The sequence below is a fragment of the Manis javanica genome, chromosome 2, assembly GCF_040802235.1.
Source record: "Manis javanica isolate MJ-LG chromosome 2, MJ_LKY, whole genome shotgun sequence".
Classification (NCBI taxonomy): domain Eukaryota; kingdom Metazoa; phylum Chordata; class Mammalia; order Pholidota; family Manidae; genus Manis; species Manis javanica.
Window position 1 is genome coordinate 117,531,587 of NC_133157.1, and position 22,336 is coordinate 117,553,922.

Genomic DNA, 22,336 nt, shown 5'->3' on the forward strand with positions numbered 1-22,336 from the left:
TCTTCCTGGCTTCCATGGCCGTAATTTTTTCCCTACACTGTCATTTTGTTATGGCCTTGGGTTATGTACACTAATGTAGCCCTAGCACCAAGCACAACATATTTCTGAATGTTAGCTTGAAAATGTCCATTGCTCTCAACCATACTTGATTTGCTTATAACCACTTCACTTGAATTAATCTTAATGATTTTTAAGGCCCACTATAAAACTTACCATTGCATTAAGGAAAATCTCAGGGAAAAAAGCAAATTGCTCCCTTTTTCACAATCACAGCATGTCCTGAAACATCTAAAAGGAAATTCAACACTTACGGCTACTTTTTCTATTCTGCAAGCTGGAGTTTTTTCTGAATTTAAAATTTGTAATATTATTTTATCCCTAATTTTCTTAACAGTAAATCAAGTGAGTATGAATATTGTGGGATTAACAGTGTGTATTTTAATATTTAAGTAAATGAGGAAAATCTTCTAGCCATTAAGAATTGTAAAAGGTATATTAATTTTACCTACATTCCCATAGGTAATCTGCCACATTCTAAAACTCAAAATAAAGTAAATTATCAGATGAGGACTTCAGAAAAATCAGTCAACCTGACAAAGGTAAGAAAATGTATTTTTCATAGCAGAGTGTTTAAGATTTGAACCTTTATAATTTTCTAGTTTTTTTCCCTTTGATCTTTTATGCTTAAACACATATTTGTTATGTTCACATACTGCTATTCACTAAAATAATCATGTATATCTAATATATCTGACTCTTCTTTTATATCTAGTTTCCATATTACACTAAGTCCAACTAAAAATATATTAGCTAAGACCAGAGATACTCTCATTCTACACAAGACCAATTAAAATTCCAATTAGATTGACAAAACAGTTACCTTAAAGTGAAAATACCAATGATATTTTGCTACTTTATGTATTTGAATGCATAGACTATGATTACCTGGAGAAAAATTCCCCTCGCTCCCCATAGTACCAGGTACCAAATCATCACTGCTTTTTCTGGTCTTAGGGTGAAACTGGAGAAGCCACACATCATGCCAGAGAAACAACCAACATGAAAACATCATATTTTAGAGTAAGATACCAAATTATGATATGTTGTGCTTAGGGGTGTTTTTTATTCTAAATGGGAGTTATAGATCACAGCTAGTAACAAATATCAGAGTGCTGTTAGCAAAAGAGAATGTTTATGGATTTTCATTGACTATTTATTAGGTACAGGGTATAGTTGAGTGCACTAAAACCTATGATTGCTTTACTTTTGTATCTGTAAAGGTATTATATTCCTGGTCAGTCTGAGTGGAGGTCTACACCTTGATTAAAATTTGTTCATAGAACCAAATGCATTTCCATGAGAATAAAATCTAAAAGGATTTTTAACCCAATACTTTAATAGCTCTCAATGCTCCTTCTTGCTGCTCAGTGACCTCAGGATGGGCAAACAGGAATATCTCCCTGCACATAGATGAGCTGAAAACCTCAAACAAAAAGCAGGCCACAGAGAAAGGACACCAGGGAAGCACAGTAACATGCCCAGGAAGCAAGTCACTGGCTCCTCAGCTTAGGTGCAAGGTGACCCTTCTTCCTTGGACAATATGGGAAAAAGGAAAGGAAAGAAGCTCGTTGCTCTCTCTTGCCTGGATTCCTCCAGATAAACCCACCCTTGGTTCTGGGGCATTTATCTCTTCTGATAAAATCATATTAACCAGCCAATGAAAATGAAGAAAATACCACCTAAAACTTGGAAATTATTAATATTATCAGGTAAAATGGGGGAAGGGGAAGAAATTGGGTTAAGTTTACAGTAGTGTCAGTGAATAAATTCAGTCCCCTAAAAGAATCATGAAATAATTTTTTAAAAGCTGGGTAGTTTTATTAATATTTTTCAAGTCCTAAGCTCATAGCAGACAGTGTGTGCTTATTCACCTTTACATAGCACCAGGTACATTTATATGCTTAATTTCATATGCTTAATATCTTGAGTTTGCTGCTGGCACATTTTCTTCACATTAGGACCACAGCACAGCTGAATTACTGTGAACATTTACAGCCAGATTATTTTCTTTTTATAAGTGAGTTAGCCAAGATGATTATCATACTGTTGTTGACATCAAACACTGTGAGTATGTTTAAACCATTAGTTCATAAAATCATTTTATTCCTCACGCTGAAGTGAAAAGTGATCGAAGATAATTCCATATAGTATGTAATGTATTTCGAAAGTTATTTTTCATTCTGCAGAGAAGAAAAACGTAGTGTTACACTATGCCTTGGTCCCTAAGAAAAAGCAATGCCTAAATTGCAGTAAGCTCTCGCTCAGAAGGCCAACAGACATCTATTTATCACCTTTGCATCTCCAGTGCCTGACAAATGTTTGCATGTCCAAAGGAATGATGACTCAGATCAGTGTAATGAGAGGGGCTCCCAAGAGGCAGACCCAGCTGTCTGAAGAGGATCACATCTGAGTCTCATGCCCAGGAGGAAGCGATGCAAATCCAATGCTTTATCAGTTGTCCAGTTCCAGTGTTTGGTCTGCACTGGCTTTGTAACCATAGGCTTTTGTATTTCCAACACTGAAAGAGATCCAGACGTCAACAGCTGTCTGTGTTCCTGCAGTCATTACCTTGCCAGTAGTCATCCTGGACTTTGACATACTCATTTGCTGAATTCCACTTGCAGTTGAGCCATAATTACCCTAAGATGATATATACTTAGTTGTCCAGCAATTGGCTGCTGTCTTTGTAAGGTATTGCTGCAGAATTGGTTTTTTAAATTCCAAAATAAATAAGTAAATTATCAAACTAGAGCAGATTTACAGTACTTAAATGGATTTGCTTATTTTTATAACTAATATGTCCTATATATTAAACTGAATTAATTTCTTGGTCCTTATTTTAAACTAGGTTAATCACATTAAAGAAAGAGATGGACAAGGAAATTAGTAGTATAAGCAGGAAACCAGATTGTGTGTTTAAATATTGTAAAACAGCAAGTTTCCCTGAGAGAATATTATTATTTACAAACTATAGCAAAAGTAATTTTATCTGTTAAAGTTCCCTTAAGAATTTACAAACTACCCGTCAGTAACTAAGTTCCTAGTTATTGTCTCTATAGTTTAATGAGCAAATCTGTATTTTTAAAATTTACTATAAATAAAATAATCATTAATATAGATTTCTCTCCATTTACAGTGAATTAGTGTGAGCCTGTATAACATTCAGTTTTCAGGGCTTTTTTCTCAAAATAGAAAGACCTGCAAGCTTGTAGGCTTTTGTATGCTACACTGGGAAATTTATTTTTGTTGCATTTATAGTATTCACTAATGGATTTGTTATCTAAAATGGTGGTGGGACAGCCTCATTTTGTCCATTGCATCAAACCAAATAATGAACGTCAGGCAAGAAAATACGACAAAGACAAAGTTGTGCAGCAGCTTCGCTACATGGGGATTCTGGGGACGGCAAGAATTCAAAGGTTGGGATACTCACACCAGATACTTTTTGCTAACTTTATCAAGCAGTATGTGAATTTCTTTTTAAGTTTCCAAGCACAATTTATATAAAAATTCTTCAGAAGAATTGTAGAAAACAAAATATAAAATAGAATTACTTCAGTGTTCTAATAGGGAGGCATTTTATTCATGCACATGCTCATGTATTGAAGGAGACAGTGAGGGCTGGAAGTTTCTGTGGTCATGTTCCAGGCGATCCTAAGTAGTACGTCACAGGCAGCATGACCTACAGGTCTGAGCTTCTGTGCTAGGAGTTGGAGGGTTGGTCCTGGTCCTCGCTGTGCCACTAGCTCTGTGTCCATGGTCCCCAGACAGCGAGGGGAGATCGTGCTCCAAAGGACATTTTTTAAGGTCTGGAGACACTTTGGGTTGTATCAGCTGGTAGGGTGGCTGCTGGCATCTAGTCAAGGCCAGGGGTCCTGCTACATGAAGCACAGGACAAATCCCCCAACAAACAATTATCCAGCCACAGATGTCAGCAGTGGCCAGGTCGAGACACACTGGCCTATATGCAACCTCAGTTTCTCATCTGATAAATCTACCATGACCATCTGATAGAATTGTTATAAGCACCAAATGAGATGTTGTCACTAAAGGTGATCTGGAAGACATAAGGAACCAATTAGGTATAAGGAGTCCTTCTTAGTAGTTGGGATTAATTTAAAATGGAGTGTGCTATATATTAAATATATTTTATTAAGTAATATATTTGTGGTGATAAAGAGGTTCAATATTTTACATATTTACTATTTTCAATGTACATGTTTCTGATATTTATCAATTCTGTTATTTCTATCAGCCTTTAAACTTAAATTTCCATTTTCAGAGGTGAACTCCATTATAATTTTCAGGTGAAACCTAACATTTGAAGCACTCTCTGTATATAACACTCTCTGGCCTGTTTTAGAGTGTATAAACTAGGGTTAAGAACAATATTAGGTCTTGTGATTGCACAAGAAACTGTGATTTCTAACACCCTCCCCCAGGAAAAAAACAAAACATTATCTTAAGTCAGGCATTCTTTTAGTTGGTGTAAACAAGACCCTCATGAAATGAAATGAGAATTCTAATTCTTTTTTGAAAATTGACATATTTTCAGCAATTCATGGTAGTTTTTCAATTTTTTTCTTTAGAGACCTAGGAAAGAAAAGAAAGGTATTCATTTGGAGTACCTTGAAATGAAGAAAACCCAACCCACATTTTCATGACAGAGAGCAAAATTACATAAATATGGGGACTTTCACATTGGCAAATCCTTTATAGTAGTTTAAGACAAACAACATCAAGTTTTAGAGTACAGTAGATTATTTTGTGTTTTTTTTTGGATTGACAAGTTTTATTCTGCAAAGTAAAATATTGCAGATAACATTAATTCTTGAGGTTCAAGACAATTTTAAAAAATAAAACAAAAAAAGAAAGAAAAAGAATTAACAATCCAGTTAAGATTAAATTATTAGAGCCATAGATGTGGAAAGTTAATAAGCAGTAGAAAGGTCTTCTTCTCTGCTGGGGAGCACTACTGCAGACTGGTGGGACTGACCGTGTACGCAGATCTGGAAGGTGGGATCTGACTGCTGGAGCTAACAAGCGCAGTCCATTTCCTTTCAGTTACTGGGTGAGGGATATGCAGGTGACATAAACTGTTACAATGAAACTGACAGATGGTTTGGAGGAGGGGTTCTATCTAGATACAAAAAGGAAACAGGAAACATGTAGTTCTGACGGGCAGCCTTGGGACAGAACGATCATGCAGAAGGGGTGAACTGAAAAAGTCCTAAGCAAATAGTGTTTGGACTGGCCTTATCACCTAGAATTGAAAAGTAAGCCTTTAAATCCCTTTACTGTTCAAACTAGTTTGGGTTTTCTGTTAAACGCAACTCAAAGTATGACACCATCTCTAAGACAGCTTACCCTCACAGATTATATACACGTTACATTTTAATTTATCAGTCTCTTCTCTCTACTATGGGGGCAGTCTGTCATGCCTTGGTCACTGCTCCACACTTACACCATTTCCTTTGGGACACTTATTAAGTAATCACTCACTAGAAAGTCAGCATCTGCTCCTGTCCTCACACTGAGGAGCCCTGGTTAACATAACAGGGAGAAATCTTTGGACTGTTACATATTTCTCAGTAGAGATTTACTTTTTAGATTGTGGCAACAGTAGAAGCACCAACTTTTTGATTTCCTTATAAACCTATGGATTGACAGAGGTCACTTTTAAAGAAGTATTTCACAAGTGGTCCTTTAATTAACACAGAAACACTAGTGATCTACTAAATTCTTCTATCATAAAAGAAAAACAGCAACAACAGATTTGAGAAAACTACACTCTTATTCTTAAAATCAGGAGTATAAAGTGACTAGTGAGACAAAAACTCAGATACAAAAGGGATGAAAATGTTAGCTAATAAAATATTAGGCCAAAAATATGTCAATAAATATTAAATGATGAAACTCCTTTCAACAAGCTAAAGTAATTCAATCCAGGCACAGCCAACTAATAATTAGATACCAATTTCAGGAAAAACTAATAATTGTATTTTAAATTGATGATCCTTACCAATTGCATATTTTGAATGTATTCTGTTAGTTTATCTATTTTATCCCCTTGTTTGTTTGATAGTTCCACCTCATACATGTTGAAGTATAAATCTTGGGAACAGACTGGAGAAAAGCAGAAAAACAGAACATTTCTTACTTTAAATCCGAATTTTTTATAGCCATTTTACCCATTTTATGTTAAAAAGATGAAAGAAAAAATTGGACTACTATTCAGAAGACAGTTATCATTCATTGTTCTTGGCTCTAAAATTTAATAAAGTTACTGCATAGAGCATTTAAAAACAATGCTTTCATTTATACTGACACTACAATAGGATTCACAAGGCAAATACATACTATATAAATAATATAAACATCAGTGTCCCATGAATTAGTCATTTAAATGACAAAAAAATTTCTTTCTCATGTTTTCTGGTTTCTTCTTCCTTCCACCATGAAAACTGTTCTCCTTGAAAGGCAAGGTTATGAGTTTCCAACTATTTGTAAGCATATGCTGCTAGTCCTGTCCTCTTAGATGAATCTACCTTTCAGTTTCTAGTTAGCCTCTGAAGAACTGAATCACCTAACAGCTCTGCAACTTTCCAAAATGCCCTTTTAAGAATCACTTAAGGCAAAGCAGAAGAGTATGTGTGTGTATATGTGTGCATGTATGCAAGAGAGAGTGGAAAATAATTGGAACCAAACCCAGGACATGCAGTGTATCATTACATTTAACAGATCTTTCTCCTCCAAGTAATTCTGTTTTCTAAAGGCAGCTTCTGGTAATCTTTTTCTCAAAGACGACACTTTCATTATATACTTAAAATCTAGTTCATATGGTCTAAAAAACAAAACAATACCATGCATTGTAATAAACACTGAATCATCGATAGCTTCATAATTGTTGGCTTTCTAATATAAATACAAACAAAAGTATCATAACCACAAGTCCTTAAATTAATACTCCATATCAAATAATGTTCATATATAAAAATATTAACAGATTTTTAAATATATCGCCCCATAGACCATGGTGTGCAAATACGGTCACATTTTCTGAATGTATTTTTGGTGTAAGCAAAATATCCAGATGTATGGAAGAACTACGCACACTGGAATGAAAATTTTTGAAAATTAAGCTATATAAGAGTTGGAAACTTCTGACGATACTGGGTTGCAGTGCCAGAGAAGGAACTGCATCCAGACTTTTGCATCATTTCTCCTGACTACTTTTTCGCTCTTCAAAACTTATTTTGAAATACTTGTAGACTTTATAGATGCCCTTTCTTCCCTTAAACACTTCTGTGTGTATCCTTAAAATAGGGCATTTTCCTTATACAACCACAAAACAATTAGCAATTAAGTTAACAAAGATAAAGTACAATTGTTTACTGTACAGACCTTATTCCATTTTGTCAACTGTCTCATGAAGGTCCTTTATGAAAAAAGAAAACAATTTTTGGGGAGAGGGTCCAGGATTCAATCCAGGATGACACAGTGTGTTTAGTTATGTCTCTTGAATCTCCTCTAATCTGGTATAGTCTCTGAAGTCTTTATCTTTAATGACCTTGACATTTTTGAAGAACATGGACCATTTACTTTCCAGAATATCCCTCACTTTAGGTATGTCTAATGTTTCCTCCTAATTAGTTTGGCAGGAATGCCACTGATATGTCATTCTCTGTGCTTCGTGATAGAGCACATGATATTTTTTCCATTCCTGGCCATGCTAACTTAGTCACTTATTTAAGATGGTAGCTATAGTTTTTTTTTTTTCATTGTAAAGTCTGTACTTTCCCCTTTGTGATTACTAAGTCATGAGTAAATATTGTGAGATGTATATAAAACTTATTTCAAGACCAAGATCTGAATTTAGACCTGAGTTTAGGCCACCTGTGTCACAGCCCTGTGCTCGACACATCTACCCCAAAGTATTTTAATCCAAAACCAAGTACAAGTGCTCTGCCTCACACCAGAGCTGATTAAGCAAGACCCCAAAATGAGAATTAGAAACAATTATAGAAGCATTACTAGAGAACACAAATCAACACTTACACTTATGCTGGAACCACTGAACCGTAAGAGGACCAAAGAGTGATGTCACACAGCAGACAGCCGTGAATAATTAACTTCCCTTTCCATGCAGAGAGAACTTTAAGAAATGAGGGAAGAAAAAACTGATTATTTTATTTATGAACAAAATATTGGCTTAAAAAATAATTAATTTTTTACCATTTTCACTGAGTTCAAATCGAGAGACAAAAATAAAAAGTATTTTTATAAGAGCAAAGGAAACAAATTCACTGAAACAAAGACACACATAATTACTTACACACTTTTCTGAGCTGCCACAGCCATCCTTTTCGGTTCTCTGTACTGAAAAGCTACAACTGCGTATGGACAGAGCTGCCCGGGTTGCTCAGTAACAGTGCTGCCTGAGAGTTCATAGAGATAATACTGGAAGAGGAAAGTAAGAGTTATAAAGGTAGTGCTATGGAATTCCACACACACCAAGTTTATCTCAATCCCACCCAGTTCTGAAATTTAACATATTAGATTCAGAAATGCACATCAGGAATGATTTATTCCCAGGTGACTATACCTGACTCCATTCAAATGCACGAAAATGACACGTCTTATGAGAGACTTCATTAGTATTTGCAGCCACGTGGCAATCACAGCCAGAAGATAGGCTAGTATAGTTAGCTGTATAATTCTCAGACACAAACTTGACTTTTCCCTAGAATGAAAATATTGAGACTAATCAGATGCCTTCAAAAAGCAGTAATCTCACTTGACGATTCACTTAAAAACAGCTTAGTAAGGATGGGGATGTGATTCAATGAACAGTTAACTACAATTCTTAGAAAACTATCTTAGGACCAACAACACTTTTATTTTCCATGAATCCCTTAAAATTGTATTTCAAAATCTAGTGTGGGCATCTTTCTGGGGCAAAAGCCCACAACTTTTATCACAACATCAAAGGGGTACATGGGCGTCCCCCCTCCTCCTTCTTTTGCCCCCTCCCATCCCAGTTCACAAAGTCTCAAATCAAATCACCTTTCATCTAAACAAAAGAAAATTAAGATTTGAAAAGAACCATTCCTTTAAAAGAAAATGTATATAGCCAATCAAATTGGCTATTCAATGACTATAACATAAAGAATGACAGATCAAATTTAAAGTTTCAAAAGGTGAGTATCCAAACTGAAGTATTAAGCTATCAATTATAAGTGACAGACCAAGATACTTCTACTATGCCATGTCCCAGTAAGTCAGCAAGGAATAAGTAACACAGTAAAGAGCCACAGGCCACTGGCCCTGATTACGGAACAGTCAATAGTATTTCCAATTACAAATTTCTCTTCATCAAGGGTTATATGTCTCCAAAGAAAAGAAAAAGGTGGCCAAGTTTTCATACAATGAAAGTCATACAATGATTTAAAAGCTGTTTTGAATAATATAATGACATACAAAACATGTACCAAAATAAGGTGTGGGATTAGAGGCAACTTTCATTTTTATCTTACAAGAATTTATTTATTTATTTCCCGTTAGGGTCCTGCTTCTTCATTTATAGGACCACCAAAGGAAACTCTAAGAAGCCGAAGACTACAAATAGTACTTCTCGGTGAGCAACCACAACCTGTACCTTCTCCACAAATATTCTTATGACACAGGATATGCTGGCTCTTCACAGTAAAGTAAGGAGGGCTGGAAGCACATGGGCAGCCATGAAAACAGCCACATCCACCAAACAGGGTGGGATCCAGGGGCAGGAGACCACAGTGAAGTACAATGTGACATGAATAAAAACCAAGCGTTTGGTATCTGAGCTAACAGGTGCTCTGTAGTAGAGCCACACCACACCTGTCATGGGGTAGCAGAGGAACACTAAGGCAAGAAAAGCCCTGACTGTGCAACAGGGCAATGCTACTTTCCCTTCAGATCCTGGGGACAAATTTTGGAATATAAAGACTTCACAGTCTTAAAAAAAGAACACTGGTATTGTTGGGTTTATAGCCAAAGAACTTCAGATAGCATAAAAGCTAAAACAGAAGCAAAAACAAGACTACAGAATAGGTCCTTAAAAAGTCCACAAACCGTTAAAATCAGTTTTCCTACTATTTGAGTGAAAATTCTAATTGCATGATTCTCTTATCTGGGACTATTTAAGAGTATTTAAGACTTCCTAAGGTCACCAGTTACAGGAGCCACACTACAACTATGAACAAGGTTTGGATATTTAGGGATAAAAAAGAAAGGTTTTCTTATTTTGACAGTTTAAAACAGTGAATGTTGCTTCCTCAATTCATTTATCATAACTGTAATCTCATTGTTTTATAAGCGGCTACTTGTTTCCTGTTATCTAATGTTTAAAAAGTGGCACTGTGGGACAGGAGAGAGGGGAAGACTTTTCACTGATAATATTACCTTTGCATTATTTTCAAGTTTTTAAAAAAACATACTCATAGGTAAGCTATTAAATGAACAAAAAAGCTCTGTCTTAAAAGGAAAGCAAAATTTGCAATTACTTTTCCTCAATTTTGACAGCTGTTTCTAATGAGGACTATGTTTAGTAATGGATCTGCAGAAAACTTTATCACAGATTGATAACCCATAGTTTTTAAAAAGGAAAATTACATAGAAGCATATTTGGACTTTACCGTAATTAGATTAAAAATCACAACATAACCGGGCTTCCAGGATGCTATGGTCTTGCCTGAAGATAGTCCGAGTATTTGGAAATGTACACACCTGCAAAACACAAACTGCATGTCACTGTTACATATACAAGGACCCTACCTGGAGTGATCTGAACTGAATGAGACAAAAGTCAATATGAAGCTTTGGGAACTGCTTATCTTTTAATATTATTGGAGATATTCTAAAAGGATGGAAAGAGCTAAGACACAGAATACAGCTGCTTGACAACTGAATGTCTAGTTGGACACAATAACTAAAAAGGGATAAAAGTATCACATTCTTGGAAAACTCTAAGTTAGTCTGTTTTGTCTCCAGGCAATCATTCCATGAAAAAGACTGTGGTACAGGTCTTGATTCTCAAGTTATTTTTTGCAGAAAATCTAAGTATTCTGACTTAATAATATGTGAGGTTTGCTAGATGGCAAGTCTGTGCTAGGCAGCAGTGATGCAAAGGGAAGTAAAACAAGGCTAGTTGCTTTCATCCTGACATTTTTGGCGAGGCTGGATTAGGAAACTAGGAGACATGATTGCCCCCTTTCAACCACTAATTAGTAACATGCTGTCTGGCAAAGGGAATCAACTGCTTCATCTATAGGATGAGGAGTTTGCTGCAGATAATTTCTAAGGGTCCCAAATGCTCTGAAACACTAGAAGATTAACGCCAGTTAACAGTCCAAACTAAGAAGTCTGGTGAGTGTAGAGGAGCAGCATATATTATTTAAGTCAAACAATATTTACATGTTGTCTGCATGTGTTCGTAGTTTACTCATTTTATATGGGAACTTTTCAATACATAGAAAAGTGGAGAGAATAATGTGATAATGTGATTTTCATGTACCCATTGTCCAGCTCTAATGATTATCAATTCATGACTGATCTTTTTAATTTAGGTATCATACTATATTTTCCTAACAGATGATTTTGAAACAAATATATTGTTCATAAATATTTCGCTATGTAGCTCTAAAAAAAATTTTTTTTGCCATAACTGTAATACTATTACCTCTACACAAACATGTGTATGCTTGCATTTAAAAGACATTATTTGGCTAAAACAGGCAAAGTCAAGGAAGAGCTATCTTTCTTGAATAAATTTTCTTGAAAATGTATAGTTGTTCCTTTACCATAACTTCAAACTAATACTTGAGTAGTAATACTTTTTCATTTTGAAAGGCTTTAGCTAAGCAGGGTCTCTCTGTCTCTTTATAAAAAACGTATATGAAAAACTTTTGTCATACTGACTCTGCTTATTTAAAACCGACCTGAATAGTTCTGTAAAAAACAACAACAACCTAATTCTTACAAGTAAAGAGATGTAATGATCATGAGGATGACAGTTACCCAGCATGCCAAGAGCTATTCTACTTGCCAGGTTGATATGAACATTAAACACCCAGCACAGCATTGACACCAAGCAATCAGAAGGCTGATGGCATAAAACCATGTGGCATGGAATCAGTGCATGTCCTCCAAACACCTACCTTTCAAAGCTAGGCTCAGTATTCCCAAATTATCTTCAACAGTAATCCTGGGTTTACATCACTTATGAAATATGCTTGCTCAATTTTCTATCGTGCGTTTTCTCCCTCCCGACTTCAAGAAGAAAAAATGACTTTCTACATTACATACTTCACCATCTTCCCTGAACAGGACTGAGAGTATTTTCCATGTGAATGTCCTGCTCCCCACAGGAAAACAGATGTTTGCTCTCCTTCTAGTGAAACACAAAAGCTACTCTGAGCTACAGTTATGGAGCACATTCAGAGCCATTTCAGGTTTTAAGTTGTGCATGTTTTATATTGGAGGAAGGACATTTGGATAGCTATGGCTGTTAATTTTCCAGAACACCCTGTCTGGCTTCAAGCAGAGGAGTATTTTGCAAGAGCTTGGGTAGGCATGAAACTGGGTTGGTCAGGAAGATCCCAGAAGGGGACTTTGTTAAGACAGTATAGGTTGATGGTACCATGGGACAAGCACATTCCTAAGTTGTAGGCACACCTGAAAGAATCAGGTGTACACACGTGGGACAGGGACGCATGTGTTTGTATCCAAGGAATGCACTCAGCGAATGCTCAGGATCAGACCACACTAAGTACACAGGTGAGCACTCAGGTGTGGGGTGACAGGTAAGGCAGACAGGTGTGGGTTGATGTGTGCAGGACTGAGAGGTCAGGGAGGACTCAAACCCAGCATCAGTAAAAAGGTGGAAGATGTTCATCCCCTTTTATGTGGGTTACTGAGCTTAGTGTTTATCACAGTGAGAGGAAGAAAAAAGAGAGTTGCAGGTGGGCCCTGCCTCCAGGCTAAGGGGAATCAATGCCAGGATCCACTCACATGTTGTTTCATCCCCTCCCAGTTGCTTACAAAGTATCTGAACCATACCCTTCCTTTTTCAAATTACCTACAAAATGAGGGGAGGAAAGTATTCACGTCAACAAAGTCCTCCTGGTTTCACAAACTGTCCCTCAGACGATTAATCTGGTATTCAAAATCTTACAACGGATGATTCATTCATTACTTTAATAAGAAGAAATTATAAGAATAAACAATAAAATCCCAGAACTGTCATGTGAATTCATGCTCACTAGACTATTATGCAGCACAATAATTTGACAAAATAGAGGAATCCTTCAGATGATTTATTATTAGTAGGGGAAGTTAGAAAGTAAGTGTCAGTGTTAACATATTTCAAATTTTTCATAAGAGAAAAGTAATCCATTTGGAGTGGGAAAAATGGGTTTATTTGCTGACTTCAAAACTTCCTGCCAGTATTACAATAAACTCGTAGGAGCCAAAAACGACACTAGTGGTATGAATCCTAATTGATGCTTTCTCTGAAATCATTAAATTTGGAAAAGCAGTAAAATGGTGAAAAATAAAGCCTTGAAAGGATACATGACATTGACAAGTCAGAAAAAGCCACGGAGCCCAAAGACCTTAGTTTCTCAGCCTGTACACACCAGTGACACACAGCAGGCCAAGGACCTGCCAGCATGAATCACACACCTACAGTGGAAATAACTCAAAACAACAGCACATTCTCATGACCTCTGTGTAAACTCTCCATGTTCATCTGGTAAAAATCTTTCCCCCACCCTTTCATTCTTTCCTCCAGAGTCTGTTGATATTGAATTATTAAAAAGAGTCAACACCAAAATTGTGCTATAAATCTATGGATCTATGGTCACAAGTATATCTGCTACTAAGTAAATCTCAATGAATCGGAGCTTGCAAGAGTTTTATCCTTGGTGAAAATAAGACATTTGAGTCGAGGGCTATTACTAACATATATTTGGATTGATCTGTAAATTCAATCATCTTACATATTTACCCTCCCTGCCAAAAAATCGAACTGTTGGAATGGACAGAACAAGGATCACACAGATACATCTAGTGTACGCGCACACATACACACACACGGACGCACACACACGAGAAAATAAGGTTGTGTCCCTGTGCATGTGGGGTATTTTTCCAAAGGTCAAAAATCAAGATTAAAAAGAGACAGAAAGAAAGAAAACACCCCAGCTCCAAGAGCTCAGTGTGACTTGGGTTACCAGCCCAGGAGGGTTGAGCAGCTTAGGGAAGCAATGCAGCGCAAAACAAGGACGCGAAGTACACATCCCAACTGGGTGCGATTAACATCTTTTTGTGAGTGTGTCATTTCTGAGTTCCTTTTGTGTCTTTGGAAGAACAACAAACTGCTGATTTTTTGGGTGGGTGGGGAATGGATAGGAGAGGGGTGGGGTGGCTGAGGCTGCACATCCAGGCTGGAATCCTGCCTTTGATGCCCTGAATAACAATATTTCCTAATGCTTACTATTTCCCTAAGGCTTAAATTTCTAAGCCTCTGCTTTTATCCCTAAATGGTTTCTCTTCTCCACATATATAAATCTCTTCTCCACATCTATAAACTTCAAATATACATATTTTAAAAATCTATCCACAAGAAAAAATTATGTGAGGTGATGGATGTGTCAGCTGAACTTTTATAATATATACGTGTATTACATCATTATGCTTCACACCTTAAAGTCAAAAAGTTATATGTCAATTACATCTCTTGAAGGCTGGAAAAATTCTAGGGACTCTGACATACATGTTTAACAGGACACAGATCTATGGCCAAGCTGGCAGAATATACTTAACTCAGTTTAGATACAGGCTTTATTGTCCTTTGGATTAGCACTTTCAGCCATGATTTGGGGCCTAGGTCAGGGAAGACCTCTCACATTACCTGCCTACAAACAGGCCACTCGACACCCACATGCATTTCCACCATTCTTACCCCTCTGATGCATTCTCCTTCCGCATGCCCCAACTGGGCTGGTGCTCATTATTCACTTACTAGTCCAGTTTAGAAACCTTAGTATAGTCCTGGACTCCATTTTTCCATCCAATCAGTCAAAAAATCCTGTTGGTTTTCCTTCAGAAAGCTCTCCCCTCCTTCATCTTCACTGTCACGCCAGCATGGAGACCCTCAAAAGCTCACCCAGTCTCCAACCTCCAGCCTCCTGCACCCACATCAAGCCTCGTCATCATCACTGAAAATCTGAAATACAAATCCAAATGTGTTGCCCTCCTGCTGAAAAACTTTCCAAGGTGGGTCACAATGACATGGAGAGAATTTGCCCCTCAGCATGTTTTTTGGTCCTTCATAATTTGCCCCTGCTTTTCAGTGTTCCACTCTTGCCATTCAGGGCCATTGACATTGCCTGGACAGGCTTTTAAAAATTCTCTGCATCTTTGTATAGGTTACTCCCTTTAAGGAACATCCTCCTCCGTCTGCTTATCTTTCTGAAAATCTATTTGTCATTCAAAATCTAGCTTTCCTGTCAACACATCAAGGGCACCTTCCTATGTGCTGGAGAGATTTGCTGTCCACTGCAGTGGGTGACCAGATTGGTAAACCTTGCTCCCAACAACCAGCTGGATAAGGTATTAAACCTCTTCGGTTTGTTTCCTTGTCTTTAAAGTGGGGAAACTAAAACATAATTCATAGGGTTGTGTTAAACAAAATAGCGTGTGGTTGTTGGCATCAGCACTTGCCATACTGAATCATGCTCTTGCTTACCGTGCGCCAGAACCTCTTTCCAGGCTGGGAGCTGTTACTAAGTAAGGACCAGACCACACTCACTTTGTGTTCAAAATGCTTCGTTGAAAGCCTACATTAAGTAACCTCCCAGACTAACAGGCGGAAGTGAGCTAGGGTGCAGATCTCAGGCGGCAGGGAAAGCTCTCCATCGTTCTGTCTCCTATGCCCTCGACAGGGGTCCTGCTGCACTGCACGCAGTGCCATTCTGGGCTGGACAGTCCCGGAGGTCATCACATCCACGTTTCTTTTGACTATCAAGGCAATTAAACAGGAAGTCTTTTCGTACGCTGTTGTCACAGCTATACGTGTATGGAACTTTACTCATGATAGCAATAATTCAATTTTTTCAGTACTTTCCAAGTGAATAAACACTGATAGTTGTACAGATAAATTTGGTTGGTAAACCCAAAGATTTCACAGAGGCTCACATCTTTTTAGGCCTGAATCAGTTTTAAAACCCAACATTTTTGTTGCATTGAAAAAATCTAATCCCTACCATGCAACTTGAGTGATATTACCAATGGCTTTCCTTCATACCTAATTCAATCTGGAGTCAGTTAATATTTTAAGTAGTACTATATTTAATAACTATAAACAAGTTATGTCATCTATCTTAATTATTCCTTCATTCACATCAATATCTAATTAATTTTAAACCCCAAACATAGATTTATATCTTACTTTAAAACAAAAATGTAACAGCTTAAGCACACAGTAACATATCAAGTTATCTGTATGACTTTAGTTATAACAATATATTTATATGTGTTTTGCTATTTACATAGACTTAAATGCCTCTGTCTTGCATTGGTATCAAAACAGATAATACATTATATGTATATGTAGGTATTTGTGAATGTCACATTTTGGTTTTTCCTGAATTTGGTTTTTCATGAAACTGTAAAAACAAAAATGAATACATACATGAACATGTTCAAGTTCTCCTCTCCTAACATACATGGTATACTTTCTTGCTCTGAACTGAATTTTGAGCATAATATTATAGATTAAGTGTTTTTTTGATACAGTTAAACTAAAAGATTTATTCATAAAATATACACTTTTCATATTGAATAAAGCAGGTAATAAACTTATGAGAACTTTTCACAAAACAGAATGCTAATGAAAAGACTTACTTTCCATATAGGTTTAAAAACAGTAGTCCTAGCAACTTCCGCATAAAATCAAAAGGTTAAGATTTTTTGCCTTGTGATTATCAATTCTTGGTTTTAAAGAGACGATTTATTCAGTGGCAGTTAACATCAACATAGTGAAGAACTTCGTGCTATTTACGTTTTTATAAGGAATTTACTTGTCAAAACTCTGCTTTCTTTTAGCACCAGGTTGATATGTTATGAATGGTGGGTGGTCTCATTGGGACAGTGGCAGAGCTCATCTTTTCAGTGGTGCTCTTAGTTATGCACAATCGTTACCTGAATTGAGCTATGGAAACCAAAACACAATGAAAATGTTAGAGCACTAAGGATTAAAAGAAAGGACAGAATATCTGTGGGCAAAATTTAAAAAATGAAACAACAAAGGATATATAAAAATAACTTTCTGATCTTTAAAAAGAATCAGTCAATTAAGTTCAGACAGGTTAGAACTGGTTCCCAAATTCCATCAGGACAGAGACTACCTGTCTGTCTACCCAAGAAACCCCCCCCCTTCTTATTTCTATGCATGGCTGTGGGTTGAGAGAAAGAGGAAGAGAGAGGAATCTCTCCACTCTCTCTACTTTCCTGATAATAATAAAGATATCTATTAATACACTGTTAGCTGTTCTCACTCTGTGCCAAGCACTGTCCTTATGATTTACATGTATTGACTAATTAAATACATCCTCACAACCACCCTATATAGGACACTTTTATTTTCCCCATTTTACAGATGAGGAGACTAAGGCACCCGGACATCAAGCAATGTGCTCAAGGCCACAGAATTTATGTCGGTCAGCAAATATTTATTGATCCCAGACACTGTTCTTGGCTCACTGTTCTAAATCACCTCTGGAAGACTTTCCTCTGTGGGTTTTCCACAGCCATCTTTCTCTTCATCACTGCATCAAGGGTTAAATGCCTAGACTTATCTACATACTGCGTGTCTTTCCATTTTGCCTCCCTGCAGTGAGACTCACGTTTTTCCCTATGTCCAATCATGTATGTCTTAGCACAGATGAGCAGTGTTCTGAGCCTATAGCTAGCTTGCCAGAGCTAAAATATAAACAGAATTAATGAGAAGCAAGGTCAAAAAATCTGAGCTCCTGTGAATATCATTTACTTTGGTATTGTTGTTATTTTTAAATAAAAAAAAATGGCTGGCCACGTTTTTTTTTTTTAAGGAAAAACATCAGCCCACACATGACAACTACAGAGAGAAGAGAAAAAGTTTTCAAAACCTGTTCATAATAGGGATCACACTTAGTATGGAATATGTATTGCAGACTCCAGATGATCGCAGATGAGGGTACAAAGTGTGAAGTGGCTAGTATACAGTATGATTGGAAATAACCAACCATAGTCAATTTTGCCTGATTCCTTCAGTGTAGCTTTTTTTCAAAATGCAATGAAAGCACTTATCAAGAGGAAGTGGTTCACTGAACAACACAGCACATGGTTAAAGGTTCTCGCAATGTTTGGGGAAGGTGGGGAAGCTACAGCTTGTGTGTAACATCAAACAGGAAACAGAGGCATCTCTAAAGTTACACATGAGAGCAAATAAAACTAAACAAAGAATTAAGATGAATAAATTTTCTGGGCCAACATAACCAGCTTTGCATGGTATCCTCAAGATTAGTGAAAATTTTAAGAAGTAGGCTTACATAGAGTTAACAAGTTAATAGGATGATTACTACGGTTATGTGAAAACAAACCAACACAACAATCAACCACAAAGGAAATTTGCATGGACATTGTGGATATGCGTATGTATGGTCATATCAAAATAATAGCAAGACAATAAGGTTCTTTGGTAAGCAATATTGTGATAGCAAAAATTAGATGAAAAAACATTTGTAAACAAAAAGGTAATCATGAAATGACATGGTTATTTAAGTAGCTTAAAAACCACTAAGGAGGTGCTTTGAAAAGCATTAGAATTTGTCAGTGTAGATGCACACACATAGAGAACATGAGATAGACTACCATAATTTTTAAAGGTATGATTTTTAAATGCATGTATTTGCAAACTGCTTTGCTACTGAGTTAGTGCAGGGTGGGTGGGGGAGAGCAACCTGTTCTAAGTCAAACTCCTGGGCAGGTAAAAAGTGAGATGGCTTAAAAAAGACCCAAGGCTGCTCAACAGGACTCAGAAGTAAACAGCATGTTACACAGGGAAACAGAGGTCAGTTCATGTGAACACAATACTCTCACTTCCATCTGTCCAGATGGCTTTTCTGTATCTCCGGGAGACAAGCTTTCGACTAATGTCACTTGGATCTATATGGAATGAAAAGAGAACTCTAAAATCTCAAGATTTTCTTAACTCCCCTCTTTATTCTATTTTGAATGCCTATATAAGGAATGGGGAACTGCTTTTGTATTTAGGATTTACTGTGACATCAAACCAAAGTGACAACATAATTTTGGGGTTTTTGAAGAGACAAAAATAGAAAATATATTATTTACTCATTTGTAAGTAAAAACTATGGAATTCATTCAGAAAACACCTTTGAATCATTATCTGTATTCAGGGTCTCCTACTCAACATCATTTTCCCTTGAACCTATCCTGCTGTGGCTGAAAGTGTAACTCCAAAATCCGTAAGCTGAAGCCTGCCCCCCAGTGCGATGGTACCAGGAGACAGTTAGACCATGAGGGATTGAGCACCCTTAGACGAGGGGATACGGAGCTTGTCTTCTCTCTCTGCTCTCGGCCACAGGAGGACACAAAGAGAAGGCGGCCATCTGCAAACCAGGAAGAGGGCTCTCACCAGACACTGGATATGCTGGCGCTGCACCTTGATCTTGGACTTCCCAGTTTCCAGAGCTATGAGAAATAAATGTTGTTTACACCACCCAGTCCCTGGTGTTTTTAGTATAGCCCAAAGTGGCCAAGACATACTTCTGGTGGCCTTTAGATCCCACGGTGTCACCAAACTGTTTGTGTCAAGGTTACCAATGACCTTCACGGTGCCAAACCCAACGGTTCCTTCTCAGCATCTTAAATAGCATTTAACACGGTTCACTGATCATGCTCTCTGTAAATACCTCGTCTCTGGGCATCCATGAGAGCCTTCCTTCCTGCTTTTCCTCTTGACGGAGGCCAGCTGATCTTGAAGCTCACACACTTAAGCTTGAGGGCTCCTCACCGGCAGGCCCTTTGTAAGGCTGCCTTTGTCTCCTGTCACCCTGTAGCAAGACGGAACACTGCTCTCCTGCTGGGAGATGACCCTGGAAGTGGCCCCAGGGCTTAGAGTGGGGCCAGTGGGCTGCATTCCCTCCACTTCAGCTGGACTCCAGCCAAAGTGGATCCACGGTAGATCTCACGGACTGTGGACTCCATCTTCTATTCCAAGGATAAGATCTAAAGGAGACGCGTTTTGCTTGGGACCCTGGGTGGGGTCACCTTGACCCAGGCTTCATGGCTATTTCACCCCCTGGCCAGCTTAGCAGTTGGGCGGGGAAGGAACTGATGTCTGTGGCACTGGCTGAGCTACGCCGGCTGCTTCCTGGGCCATCAGAGCTGAGCTAGTGGGAGAAATGCCTCAGTTCGCTGCGGGCCTGCTCCTGAGCAAGGTGCACTGCCAAAGAAACCACAGAGGAAGTGGCAGATGAAGCCTTACCTTAGAGATTATGAGACTGAAGTAAACTTTTTCTGAAGTATCGATTATAATGTTAATGTTGAGCCACCATGCTGAAGAGGAGATGAATTTCCATCCATTTCAAATCCATCCTCATAAGGAGAGGTAAGCAAAGAATACAAAGCCGAGAATGTAGGAAAGAATACATTCAGTGGTTCATTAGTAATAATAAAAATAAGTGTTATCTTTGGATTTGTGTTGTTTGTGGTATGTGTTCTAAAAATATCAGTAATTTGTTGCGATTTCCTTTCTCTAAATAAATATTTGTTTCTGTTCTTAATTTTTTTTTAGAAAGACTGCTTTAACTATACTGATATAGGACAATCTCCAGGATAAACAGTTACGTCTAAAAAAAAACCAAGTTGTTCTTAATTTTTTATTCATAATTTTGTATCTTTTTTGAAAGAGAGTCTCCGAAATAGTGTGAGATCTAAGCCCCGAGATCCCGGTGCCATCCCTGTCCACCTCCCTGGCTGCTCCTTCCAGCCTCCTCCATTGGTTCCTCCTCGTCTCCCGGACCCCCTGGTTTTCTCCTGGCATCTCTGCACTTCCCAGGTGATCTCACACCGTCTCAGGCTTTAAATACCACACACATGCAGCCAACTCCCAACGACAGCTCTCACCCAAACTTTTCTCACATATTCAGCTACTACTTAGCACTGCCCAACCCCTTGCCTCTCTGACTTTATCTCTTTGACTCTCTGCCCACAGGGGCCTCTAGCTGTTCCAGGTGCCCTGGGAGCCCTGCACGCAAGCACCTGCCCAGGCTTGTCTCTGTCTGGACTGCCTGTTTCCCACTGACCCAAATGGCCTGCTCCCCACTGCCTTTAGGTCTTTGCTTAAATTTTCCCTCCTTCCTTGACCTATTTTAAGTCTTTCCTACACCTTCAAGTTTTCCAACCATTTATGTTCTCTTCCCACTTACTAACTAGAATGTAAGCCCCCGGAGGGCAGGGATTCGACTGTTTTGTTTACTGTTGGATTCCCAGCAAGTAGAGTAATGCAAATATGTGACAGACACTGAGTGAATATTTTTGAATGGATAGATGAATAAAAAAATCAAAATGCAACATGTTCGTTTAAGCCTCACAGGGCAGGGGTCACCTCTGTATTCCTGCTGCTGAGCACAGTGCCTGCCTTGGTCATGGAAGACCTTCAAAAGTATCTGCTGTATAAACGAATGACTTCAGAGAGAGCAGTGGAGAAGAAATGAGGGCAGAGGGCAATACACAAAAGAACAAAAAAGGATTCTACTGCCAGCACAGTGGGTGGTAAGAATGAGTAAGAATGAGCAGCAGATGCTGACACCAGTGGGTGAAAGAAGGTTGGAGGATGATGCTCGTTCCAAGTGTCCACCCCACTCTGCTACATCAGACTCCAGAGAGGTGAGATGGCTGAGGAAGACCCAAAAATGCTCAATAAAACTCAGAAGTAAAACAGCAAGTGACACAGTATCACTGAACACTTCCAAAGGGAATACCTTCAAATGGAAAAATCTGGTGGACACAACTTCCACCAAATGATCAACTTTGGAGCAGCACCGATGGCACAGTCTGACCTCGCTGCCCATGACATGAACTGCCAAGGACACGGCATCCCCTCTCTTAGTTTATCCTGCCATGAAACATTTAGCCTGAGTCTAGTCAAGAGGAATCAACTGGACAAATC

The 22,336-nt window shown here is 38.1% G+C and overlaps 1 protein-coding gene across 12 annotated transcripts in view; it reads right to left on the reverse strand.

The window, feature by feature from the left end:
• Positions 1-1,853: 1,853 nt before the first annotated feature.
• The window catches only part of LOC140847825 (protein TASOR-like), a 104,113-nt gene continuing 83,630 nt past the window's right edge, over positions 1,854-22,336 (reverse strand). For 3 of the 12 annotated variants that reach the window (XM_073229201.1, XM_073229200.1, XM_073229212.1), the window contains 6 exons: positions 10,734-10,824; positions 8,666-8,803; positions 8,396-8,520; positions 6,793-6,904; positions 6,083-6,186; positions 1,854-4,653 (listed from right to left, as the gene is read on the reverse strand). In XM_073229201.1, coding sequence (XP_073085302.1) covers positions 6,118-6,186; positions 6,793-6,904; positions 8,396-8,520; positions 8,666-8,803; positions 10,734-10,824 — 535 coding nt within the window. In that variant the 3' untranslated portion in view covers positions 1,854-4,653; positions 6,083-6,117. Of the gene's footprint in view, positions 4,654-5,056; positions 5,201-6,082; positions 6,187-6,792; positions 6,905-7,464; positions 7,499-8,118; positions 8,216-8,395; positions 8,521-8,665; positions 8,804-10,733; positions 10,825-22,336 lie in introns of those variants that run through there. The other 9 variants (XM_073229203.1, XM_073229202.1, XM_073229205.1 and 6 more) reach the window with 9 other exon arrangements.